This window comes from Microcaecilia unicolor, chromosome 8 (genome assembly GCF_901765095.1).
Source record: "Microcaecilia unicolor chromosome 8, aMicUni1.1, whole genome shotgun sequence".
NCBI lineage: Eukaryota > Metazoa > Chordata > Amphibia > Gymnophiona > Siphonopidae > Microcaecilia > Microcaecilia unicolor.
In genome coordinates, this window is record NC_044038.1 from 89,929,124 (window position 1) to 89,941,343 (window position 12,220).

Genomic DNA, 12,220 nt, shown 5'->3' on the forward strand with positions numbered 1-12,220 from the left:
TTTCCCAAAGTGGTTACATTGTTCCATGTCAACCAGTTGGTGGTTTTGCCCATTGTAGGTTCTTCTGTGGGCTTAGAGAAGTAGCGTCCACTGTGTAAGCTTAATATTGAAGGAATATTTACACTTAATGGAAGAGTTCCATTTGTAGGATCATCTCTTTGTCAGTTCCTTTTGCTGTATTAGTAGCTTTAGTGAGAACTAAATGGAGCACAGATGCAACGGTTTTCTCTGCCTTGCTTTGCAAAATAATACTTATTCTCTGAGGAACTGTACAGTATTTTTATAGGTTCACTCTAGAATCAGGAGTTCTCAGACGCCACCTGCTGATAACCCATCAGTGTTCTCTGAGCCGGTCTGGAGAGACTAAAGGAAAGCAAATTAGCACCTAAGATCTAATTTCTCCTTTTGTAATGTGGTCTAGAGCAGTGTTTTCTCAACCCAGTCCTCGAGGCACAACTAGTCTATCAGGTTTTCAGGATATCCACAGTGAATATGCATGAGAGAGATTATACTATCTCGTGCATATTCATTGTGGATATCCTGAAAACCTGATGGGACTAGGTGTGTCTCAAGGACTGGGTTGAGAAGCACTTTTCTAAAGAGAGATTTGGCCCTGAATTCATTGATGGTGTAAATGGCAGCCATAGCCTGCTACCAACATAGAATTTGGGAGTGTCCACTGACTGTTGACCTGAATGTGGTGTGTTTCCTGTGTAGCATTAAGCATGTATGTTTGCCTTTCCAGTTGTTGACTCTGCCTTGGGATCTTAATCTTCTGAAAGGGATGATAGAAGAACCATTCAAAACTATTAGGTCGGCCTCTCTCAAGCTTTTGACATTGAAAACTCATTTTGTACTGTAGCTGTAAGCTCTTATGGGATCATTTTTCAGTGTTGTCAAGTTCAGCACTAACAATTGCACAGTACCATCCTTTCTTCTCAAGGTGGATTCGGCATTTCACCATAATCAGCCAGCTGTCTTCCCATCTTTTAAGAAGGAGAGTGAAGAGGAATATAGAGGCATCCTCCTGCTCAATGTGGTTTGCATATTTAGGTACCTAAAAGATGACAAATCTGTATTGATGTATGGGTTACTTGTTCTGTTCGCAGGTCAGAGGAAGGGCAAGGTGGCATCAAAGACCTCCAGTAGCAGGTTGGGTGTAGGAAGCTATTTAGGAGAGGCACATATACCCATTCATCTTATGACTCACTGTAGCAAAGTACAGGCCTCCTCTTGGACAGAGCAGTGTCTGGTTTCGCTAGCAGAATAATTTATGTACCTGGTAATTTCCTTTCCTTGAATCCATCCAAATTGGTCCAGGGCCTACCTGTGTTTCTGTGATTTAGTTATTTGTTTGGAAGAGCTGCTTACATGTTTTTTTTTTTTTTCTCTTGTTCTGCACCCCCCCCCCCCCCCCACCCCCAGGATGTGGCCTCAACAAGAAAGTTTATAGGGGGAGGTGTATGCAGCACTGCCTTTGATTGCAAATTTCTATAGGAAAGTTGTATAACTCATCCTCCCCCATATTATGTGGATATGAGTGTAATGCAAGAGGATGTACAACTTTAAAATTTTTTTTGCATAACATCACTTGTTTCCCTACAATAACCTTTGCTTTCGCTGCCATCTCTCCATCCTCTCAGGTGCAGCAGTTTGTGCAACGTCGGCTGTTGACCCCAGAGCAAGATGTGGAGACAGAGGTTCAGCAGTTGCGTGGTGGTGTTCAACGGGAGCTCAAGCAATTTTCCAGAATTTTCCTTCCCTGCCTCCTGCACCGTGTCATCAATGGGTAAAATTCTGTTCACATCCTTTCTTCATGGCTACTGCTACTGTGTCCAACATTGCTTGCATCTAAGTTGTCTTCTCTGGTACCACTGAACATATATGTTAGCATGTTTAGAAAAAAAAATTGAAATTTCAAGAGCTAGAAAGGAAAATTGAAATCCATCCCTTTCGGTCACAGCCCCTGTGTTGTGTGGAAAGATAGTGCAAACCATGGGGGAAGCTGGTAGAGGGAGGGATTGCTCTTTCCATTTTCATTGTCCTGTGCTCAAGGTCCACAACCCAGTGAAGGTTTTCAGAATTTTCACAATGAATATGCATGCAGTCTTTTTGCATACAATAAAGGCATTGAGCACGCCTGCCCTATGGTTCATTATTGCTAAAAGCTGGTAGCAGTCCATACCACCCACAGCACTGACTCTGCTTCCTGTCTCCCACTGCTATCTCTCCATGAATGCCTTGGGAGGAGGGCAGAGATTGGCTAACCTTTGAGACAGGTATTGAACTGCAACATCCTCACTATAGCCATGATACTGTGCCATTTCCTGATAGCATTGTCTTTGGACAAAACTTAAGGGGAGGCCTGGACCAGGGAGAACCTCCTATACAGCTGAATCTACAAAATCTAGACTGCATTGATTTTGTGGCTGCTGATGATTTCAGTCAGTCTGAAAATGACTGGATCTCTTTGCTGGCAACTGTTGACCTGGTGTTATCCCATTTTTAACAGTTTCTCCTCCTGCTAGATATTATGCAGAATCAGGAAGTTTAGATGCCAGTACTAAAACTTAAAATTTACAGCCTTGTTTGTTACTACTGCATATCTCATGATTAACATCCTAGAGTCTTAAAGTGATATCCACTATTGTGTGCATCTCTGAAATGTGTTTTAGGCCACTCTCCGCATAAAGGTAAGAGGGGGTGACTAAGAAGATGAGCTCAAGGGTTTGTTCTTGCTCTGTAGATCCCTGTGGAGGCAGAAGTTAATGAGGTGGCACTGTGGATAGAAATAACTAGTAAAACTATATTGACAATTTGGTTTCTATGAATTTCCATTATGAACTCCCAGTAAGGGTCCTAAGCCTCACTCTTTATATGTAGGTGGCGCTGAATGAAGCTCTGTCATTAATACTTGCCTAAAACATGAAGATATGGCTTCCTTGTATTACTAATGTATACTTTCTTATGTATGCTATACTAATGTCTGCCACCCTTAATCTCTTTGCTTCAGGACTCAGCGTGTCCCAGCTCATGAACTCTCTATCCACCATCTGGATAATATGTTACCATGGGACTCCCTCGTTTTCGCTGGTGTCTGTCAAAGCCTCAAGTTCCCCCTCTATAAGGTGAGAGAATGATGTCAAAAAGTGGGATATCAGGAAACCTTGTAGTTTTACATGCTGGGATTGTGTGTCAAATGAGCATTAAAAAGCCACTCTCTTATGCCTCAGCAGAATGGACCATCTTGGCTTCTGCTCTCTAGTGTTACTAAAGAGAACATCAGAAGTTATAGCCCCTCCTCTTTTATGTCTAAAGATACTGTCATAAAATGGTGAATCTTGCTTTCACATGTCTCGAGCATCACAGCTACCACTCATGTCTTTAGAACATCAGAATATTGCAGCTATCAGCTGATTTAAGTAGTATGATACTTTTGTTCCTCTCTCAGGCCCCAGAGAAGATCTTAATTCATGCTGCTGAACTCAAGAAGGTCCGTATGCATTTACATGGTCAGATATCCTATAAGACCACAGCCCTGAACAAGCTACAGATGAAGAAAAAGCAGTCCCAGGCACCTGATGTTCAGAGTATGGATTTTTAAAGTTGGAGAATCTGGCTCATTCTCCTCTAATTTTCTTGGCCACTTTCTCCCTCCCACCCCCTTCCATGATCTATCTATCTTCACCATCATCCACACACATTTCTCCTGTTTTTCTCGTCTTCTATACATAATTTTGTTATAATTTCTGTTCCCCACTCTTCACCATCTCTGTGCATTTTATGGTTTACCTGCAGACAATGGGCTTTTTAAAAATTACCTGCATACCTGTAATAGATGTTCTCCATAAACAGCCAGATCCTATAGCCATACAAGTGAGTGACATGGCTGGGATGGATTCAAGGGAGGTCTTCTCTCCCAGAGTTCAGAAAACTCAAAGGTCTTCTGAGCCTACATGAGTGTTTCTTCACTCCAACAGTAGTAGTGTTTCCTCAGTTCTTCAACCTTCGGAAGAAGGGTGGGATTGTGTATCTGTAGGATCCTCCTTTCAACATAGAACAGCTGTTGCAGTTTCTCCATGGACAAGTCAGATCAAATGGGGTCTCCCAAGCTGAGGGTTGCGCTTATCCTAACTACTGCACCTTGCATTCCACAACCTGTACTGTGAACTAGATGGAAATGTTTAACCACACACATTGCAAAGTGCTGTTTACTGTCTTGACTGGGCTTCAAGAACAGTGTTTTGTGAAGGTTACATACTGATAACCAAGTTGCTGCTTTGCAATGTTCTCCAGGAATGACAGTTGTAGCTATTCTTTTGTCACTGTTGTAGCTCTTAGCTAGTAGACAGTCGTCATAAACTATGTGGAATTATTTTGCTGATATAATTTGTAGTCCAAGAGGAAGAAGTTCTGTTCTTGAATATACCGTACTATATTTGGGGCAAAAGACAGGAAGAGCTGTGAAGGTCTGTATGATAGTTACTGTTTTGGAAATCGATTTGTACCGCTCTTCTACAGTCCAGGAAGTGATACTTCCATTCCTGCACATTTGCTTGATGCAAAGGAAAGGAGACCAATAATTTGGTTGGCTGCTGTAGAAATTTACAAAAATTTTAGGAAGACATGTTAGATGAGTATACAGAGCTGTCTTGTCTTCATAAATTTGGTTATATAGTTGGTAATACACCAAGGCGTATATTTCATCAGTTCTTCATGCTGAGGTGATGGTTACAAGGAACATTGTCTTCCGGGTCTAGATGTTAGATGCTTGAATGGAGATTCCATGAGCTCTGAAAGCACTGAGATCTCAAACTACAGCTAGCTTTTTAACTAGTGACTTGGCATTCAACCGTCCTTTCATTAATCTGGCTACCCAAGTTTTGAAACAAGAAAAAACAGCCAAAAGAACCAGCCAGTGGCTGAAAAGTAAATTGAAGCTTATTAAAATCAACCTAAAAAAGTGGCATCTCTCTATATAAAAGGCAACACCAACGTTCTATGAAGCCTCCAGCCGGAAGTGTGAAGGGGGCGAGATATCCGGTTTCCCTATGAGTGTCTGCCACGCCCTCTCTGTAACACAGTCAGTGAAGGAAAACAGCAGAGCACGAAATTAAATCGCTGGCTCTGTAACAGTGAAGGACTCGGGGGGGGGGAGGGGAGAGAGGCCAGAGGGCAGGGACACACACAATCCCACATGCACACAGAAGAAAACATTGCTAGCCCCCGTTTCATTTGCATCAGAAACGGGGCTTTTTTACTAGTGTTTTAATAAAAGCCCAACATGTTTCAACAACAAACTGTCTACATCAGGGGCATGCTTAAGTTTTTATCATAAGGACATATAACACACCTAAAAATGATAAAACAAAACATGTACATAAAATAAAATCATGATAATCCTATATCAATATATGTGTAATTAAGGGCACCTTTTTCAAAGCAGTGCTACCAGTTAAGGTGCGCTGAATTCATAGAAGCCTATTCAACTCCCATGAGCTTCTTTGCATTTAGCGCATGCTATTTGGTAGCGCTGCTTTGTAAAAGGAGCCCTAAATAACCAATATGCAATAAGAGTAGACACATGCACATTAAAAGTAACACACACAAAATTAATTAAAGTGAAAATGATAAAACAAAAAATAAGAGATTCTAAGTAAAGACTAAAAAGGAGGGACATTACCTTAAAACAGGACACTTAGGGCTCCTTTTACTAAGGGGGGGTAAGCCCAACGTAGGCTTACCACTCACTATACAGGAAGTACCGCCGGGCTACCGCATTAGCCCAACGGTACTTCCCACCCCTAGCACACCGTCATTTCCAGCGCTACAAAAATGTATTTATTTTTGTAGCACCGAACTGTATCTGGCAGGTCCAGTCTTGCGGGGCCCTGTGCTGACCAGTTCGGCGGGCCCCCTTGTCCCACCTAGCTCCTCCCCACCTAGCCCCGCCCCTAGTTGACAAGGTGTGTTTTAAATATTTTTAAAATTTCAAATAAAGACAAATCTAATTCAAATATGCACAGTCCTATTATAGGAAACCTTTCGGTTTAAAAAAACAAAACCATGTGCATGCAAGGACTGGATAAATGAATTAAAACAAATCCCCTTAATATGTAATACTTGTTAGCAATAATGAAACAGTGATTGAATATTCACATAGCTAGCAGCGTGAGCTGACTTATTTTCCACTGAACATAATTAACTTTGTGTGAACTTGGCTGCTAATAGTGTGCTGAACTGGACAATGTTAGCACATTTAGACTGACTCTGGACAGTTCTGCACGAAGGAAACCCTTCCCTCATTAATCAATACCTTTGCTGTGAAATAGTAATAATAAAAAAAAAAGGCAAGTGCATTTTTATAATATACCACTGCATTCCACAAAGCAAAAGGAGCATCTTTTTTTTCTTTTGATGTAGGCACAGGAAAAAAAAAGTTTTAAATGCTCCCAGATTTGTCTAATTCATGTTTAATGTGGGATAAAATGCCATAAATAAGTAAATAAATAGAAATTCTGAATGTTGAGCACCTGATTCTCATAGCACAATGTCTGTTTAGTGGCCCTTTACCAGGAGAAAAAAAAATCTCTGTACAAATATAATAGTACTAGGGTGTCCCTTTAACCAGCCCCTCCAAAAAGGACAGAGATATATATATATATATATATATATATATATATATATATATATTTTTTTTTTTTTAACAGTATCCTCCCCTCCCCGTCCTTTTAACCAGCCCCTCCAAATAACACAGATATTACCTTGATTTTTTTTTTCAGTATCTTCTTTAAAATGGCAGCCTTGCAAGACTTCAGCGGAAGTCTCGCAAGGCTGCCGCTGGAAGTCTCGATAGCCATTTTTAAAAAGCGATGCGGCAGCAAAAGGGTCAGCGCCGGCAGTGGGCAGGAAAGACTGGGGATCTTTCCTACCCCAAAGACTCCACTAGACCACCAGGGTGGCTTCAGGTATGTGCTGGGAGGGCACCCTGCGGCTTGGGGGAGGAGAGGAAAGAGTCAGATTGCTGCAATAGCAGGGAGCACCGCGAGGTCCTATGTGTCCAACCCTGGTACCCGGCGTTAATCAGGCAGTGCCACGCATTGCACGGTTACCACCAGGTTAACGAGGGAGCACTTACCGTCACCTCAATGGGTGGCAAAGAGCTCCCTTCCCAAAATGGCCATACACCAACGCAGGCCCCCTTTTGCCACAGCTTGATAAAAGGGGCCCTTACTGAATAATGGTTGCTCTTTAGATCACATATTATAGTACCTAAAACATGAATAGCAGCAATGGTTTTATCCATTCTAAATCACCAGCACTTTAAAAACATAGCAGCATTCTGAGATCAGCCACAAATATAAAATCTGCACATTGTATTGCAGCTGGTTGTAATAGAGCCAAATGTACTGATCATAAAATCCTTCTAATTGGTAAATTAAAAAATAACACTGTGGCCCCTCCAGTATGTACTATTTAGTACTCTTATTTGGCTAAAGATATTAACCATATTCTGAAACACCTCCACCCCCCCCCCCCCCCCCCGGATACTTTTAGAAGGGAGTAGCACTGCCTGCTCCTGGGGCTCCGCCTTCAAAATGGTGGCACCCTGTCTGGCAGGGCTTCAATAAGGCAGCGCCCCAGGAGGAGGGAGTGCTACTCCATCCCTTCCAAAGGTATGGGGGGTTTGGGGGGGGTACTAGGCTACCAGGGCGGGTTGGGGTAGGGTGGCCCAATGGACTACCAAGGACATTTTTTTTGTGTTGAGTGGGAGTCAAGGGGGCTAGATGTCCACTGGACCTCCAGCCCCTGTGTCGTTGGGTCAGGGGGGAAGACCACTGGGCCACCAGGGAAACTTGTCCAGGGGGGCAGGTTAGGGGGCTGGAGACCCACCAGAACTTTAGCCCCTTGCGTGAGGGGTGGGACCTCATGTTTGACAGGTCCAGGCTTTTTTTTTTTTTTTACAGCCCAGACCTGTCAAACAACTTCTGCAGGGGGATTCTGCCTTGGGTGCATACCCAGAAACAGTCCTCCCCCAGAAGTACCCCAATGATCAAAACTAATAGCACGCATAAATTTACATTCTATTAGTTTTGATCATCGGAACAGCGCGGGGAATTTGATTATCAGCTCCATAGTGTCTGAAGATTTTAAAGTGGCAAAACAATGTGATGAGGTGGTGGCCAAAACCAGGAGAATAATAGGCTTCATAGTGAAAGACATTACCAGCAGCAGAAAGGAGAAGGTAATACTCCTATACAAATTGTTGATGAGGCCCCACTTGGAGTATGTTGTGAAGTTTTTGAGGCGGTATCTTGCTAAGGACATAAAAAGATTTGAAGCAGTTCAGAGGATGGTGACAAAAATGATGTGAGGTTTGCACCACAGAAACATAAGATTAGACTTGAAAACCTAACCATCCATAGCCTAGAGGAAAGGAGTCATAAGGGAGATAAGATACAGATATTTGAAAGGTATTAATGTTCAAATAAACCTTTTCCAGAGATGGGGAGGTGGTAGAGCTTGAGGACATGAATGGAAGTTTCAGACTGGTAAACTTAGAGCAACATCAGAAAATACTTTTTCACAGAGAGGGTTGTGGATACCTGGAATGCCTGCCCAGTAGAGGTGGTGGAGACGACTAAATTCAAAAATACATGGGATAAACACAGAGGGTTCCTTTATAGAAAGAGGATGGATTCCAAAACCAAGCATAAATGATCTCATGGCAGTTAGGTACGAGATGTACTTAGAAAGCAACTCTAGCGGTAGGGAGGTAAGGACATTGACAGGCAGACATTATGGTGACCTGAAAATGGTCACCGCATCTCAAAAAAGGTGTAGTGGAATTAGAAAAGGTAGAGAGAAGGAAGACGAAAACGATAAAGGGGATGGGATGACTTCCCTATGAGAGAGGCTAAAGCGGCTAGGGCTTTTCAGCTTGGAGAAAAGACGGCTGAGGGGAGATATGATAGAGGTCTATAAAATAATGAGTGGAGTGGAACGGAAGGATGTGAATCGCTTCTTTACTCTTTCCAAAAATACTAGGACTAGGGGGCATGCAATGAAGCTGCAAAACAGTAAATTTAAAATGAATTAGAGAAAATATTTCTTCACTCAATGTGTTATTCTCAATGTGGAATTCGTTTCCAGAGAATGTAGTAAAAGCAGTTAGCTTAGTAAAATGGACTTGAAAATCCACTGCTTATTTCTAGGATAAGCAGCATAAAATGTGTTGTACTGTTTTGGGATCTTGCCCGGTACTTGTAACCTGGTTTGGCTACTGTTGGAAACGGGATGCTGGGCTTGATGCACCTTCAGTCTGTCTCAGTATGGCAATACTTATGTACATAAGGTCAGGATCAAGTATTATTTCACATTATAGGGTAGAATGGAAAGATCATGCAGATAAAGGAATTCTATAAATGGTACCCAAAGTTAGGCACCGGGAAGATTATTATTATTATTAGCATTTGTTTAGTGCTACCAGACGCATGCAGCGCTGAACACCTGATACAAAGAGACAGTCCCTGCTCAAAAGAGCTTACAATCTAAATAATACAGACAGATAAGACAGTTACGGGTGAGGGAAGTAATAGGTGAGAAGGAAGGAAGGGACAAGGGGAGGACAAACGAGTAGTGGCTAGGAGCTAAAAGCAGCAGTGAAAAGGTGGGTTTTCAGCATAGATTTGAAAACGGGTAGAGATGGAGCTAGACGTATAGGTCCAGGAAGCCTATTCCAGGCATAAGGTGCCGCGAGAGAAAAGGAGCGAAGCCTGGAGTTAGCAGTGGAGGAGAAGGGGGGACAACAAGAGAGATTTGTCCAGTGAGCGGAGTTCACGGGGAGGAATGTAGGGAGAGGTGAGAGCGGAGAGGTAATGGGAGGCTGCAGAGTGGATGCATTTAAAGGTCAGTACGAGAAGTTTAAACAATGTGGAAGCAGACAGGGAGCCAGTGAAGTGACTTGAGGAGCGGGCTAGTGTGGGTATAATGATTCTGGCGGAAAATAAGTCGTGCCACAGAATTTTGGACAGATTGGAGAGGAGAGAGATGGCTGAGCGGAAGACCAGTGAGAAGTAAATTGCAATAGTCCAACGAGAGGTGACAAGGGTGTGGAAAAAGGGTTCTGGCAGCGTACAGAAAGGAAGGGGCTAATATTGTAGATAAAGAAACGACAGGTTTTGGCGATCTGTTGAATATGCGCAGAGAATGAGAGAGAGGAATCAAAGATGACTCCAAGGTTACGAGCCAAGGAGACAGGGAGGATGTGAGAGCCATTAACAGAGATAAAGGGGGAGGTGGGTTTAGGGGGAAAAATGAGAAGTTCAGTTTTGGTCATGTTGAGCTTTAGATGGTGTTGAGACATCCAAGCAGCAATGTCGAACAAGCAGGCTGAGATTTTGTCCTGGATCGAGGTTGAGATTTCAAGGGTGGAGATGTAGATCTGAGAGTCCTCAGCGTAAAGATGGTACTAGAAGCCATGGAATGAAATCTGGGTACCAAGGGAAGAGGTATAGATGGAGAAAAGGAGGGGTCCAAGGACAGAACCCTGAGGCACACCAACAGAAAGTGGGATGGAAGTTGAAGAGGATCCATCAGAGTGAACACTGAAAGAACGAAGTGAGAGTTAAGAGGAGAACCAGAAAAGAACAGGGCCCTGGAATCCAAGCGAGGACAGCGTATCCAGAAGTATAGTGTGGTCAACAGTGTCGAAAGCAGCAGATAGGTCAAGAAGGATAGAATAGGGACCTCTGGATTTAGCCAGTAGCAGGTCATTAGAGACTTTGGTAAGTGCAGTTTCAGTAGAGTGAAGAGGGCGAAAACCAGATTGGAGTGGGTCAAGAATAGGTTGCGAAGAAAGAAAGTCAAGACAACGGCGGTGAACGACACATTCAAGTAATTTGGAAAGGGAGATGGGGCGATAGTTGGAGGGACAGGTAGGGTCAAGTGAGGGTTTTTTAAGGAGTGGAGTGACAACAGCATGGTTGAAGGCCATAGGAACAGTTGCAGTGGAGAGTGAAAGATTAAGGATGTGACAGATGACTGGGATGATAGTAGGAGAGATAGTGTTAAGTAGATACGTGGGGATGGGATCAGAGGAACAGGTAGTACATTTAGAGGAGGAAAGAAGAAGGGCAGTTTCCTCAATAGACACTTCAGAGAAGGAGGAAAAAGGAGAGGAAGGAGTAGGGGGTGAGGACTAAGGGAGAGAGAGGTGGGGAGGGTTTGGATGAAAATTCAAGGTTAATCTTACGGATTTTATCGTGGAAGTGCTCAGCTAGGGTCTGAGGAGAAAGAGATGGAGGAATTGGGGGCAGAGGTACCTTGAGAAGAGAGTTCAGTGTGGCGAAGAGGAGTCTAGGGTTGGAGCCAAGGGAATTTGTCAGTTGGGTGAAGTAATCTTGTTTGGCAAGTGAAAGGGCAGACTGGAAGGAGTTAAGCATGAATTTAGTACATAAGTACAATTTGAAATGAATGAAGTTGGCAAGGGTGTGGGATTTAAGCCAAGAACGTTCAGCAGAGCGGGCACAGGAACAAAGTAGCGGGTCTGCACTAAACTAGTATTCTGCAAAGGGTGCTCTGCACAGAAGGTGCCCTTTACAGAATACTAGATTAAATGCTGGCACGCAAGTAATGGTGGTTAGGCACGATGATTATAGAACAGGGTAATATATGTGCCCAATTTCTAGGAATGCCCCTGAACCACTTATGCCCCTCCCATGGCCACATCCCCTTTTGAGTTACGCACTATAAAATTTAGGCGTGCATTTTATAGAATAGAGCGCAGGGCAAATCTGCGTGTAAACATAAATGACTGCCAAGTAACACTGACTGTTAATGGCACACTATTTAATGAAGACACAGGTCTGGTATCCATGCCCAAATTTGTGCACCCAACATTTGTGTGGCCTATATAGAATCTGGAGGATAATGTCCCAACTCCTAATACCAGTTTCTATTTGCCTCTCAGCAAAGAAAATAGGAGACTGTGCTCACTTGTTTGTTTGGTGACTTGGTTGGTTGTTTTTGAATCTGAAGTACCAAATTGGTAATCTTTAACAAATTACTTTGTTTTTGATTTTGTTACTTTTCACAGCTATCCATGAGCCTTGAGTCTGCAATCAAGGATATGTTGTCAACTCAATTATTACCTCTACCCATTATGTTTGCAGGAGTTTTTTTAGTCGCTGGAGTGCTCCTTCCAATTCCAGTGTTTGGG

The 12,220-nt window shown here is 43.0% G+C and overlaps 1 protein-coding gene across 4 annotated transcripts in view; it reads left to right on the forward strand.

Moving 5' to 3' along the window:
- Positions 1–12,220, forward strand: part of HAUS5 (HAUS augmin like complex subunit 5) — a 245,600-nt gene that overhangs the window by 167,172 nt on the left and 66,208 nt on the right. For all 4 annotated transcript variants that reach the window (XM_030212334.1, XM_030212333.1, XM_030212336.1 and 1 more), the window contains exons 16-18: positions 1,644–1,789; positions 3,014–3,128; positions 3,452–3,590. In XM_030212334.1, coding sequence (XP_030068194.1) covers positions 1,644–1,789; positions 3,014–3,128; positions 3,452–3,590 — 400 coding nt within the window. The remainder of the gene's footprint in view (positions 1–1,643; positions 1,790–3,013; positions 3,129–3,451; positions 3,591–12,220) is intronic.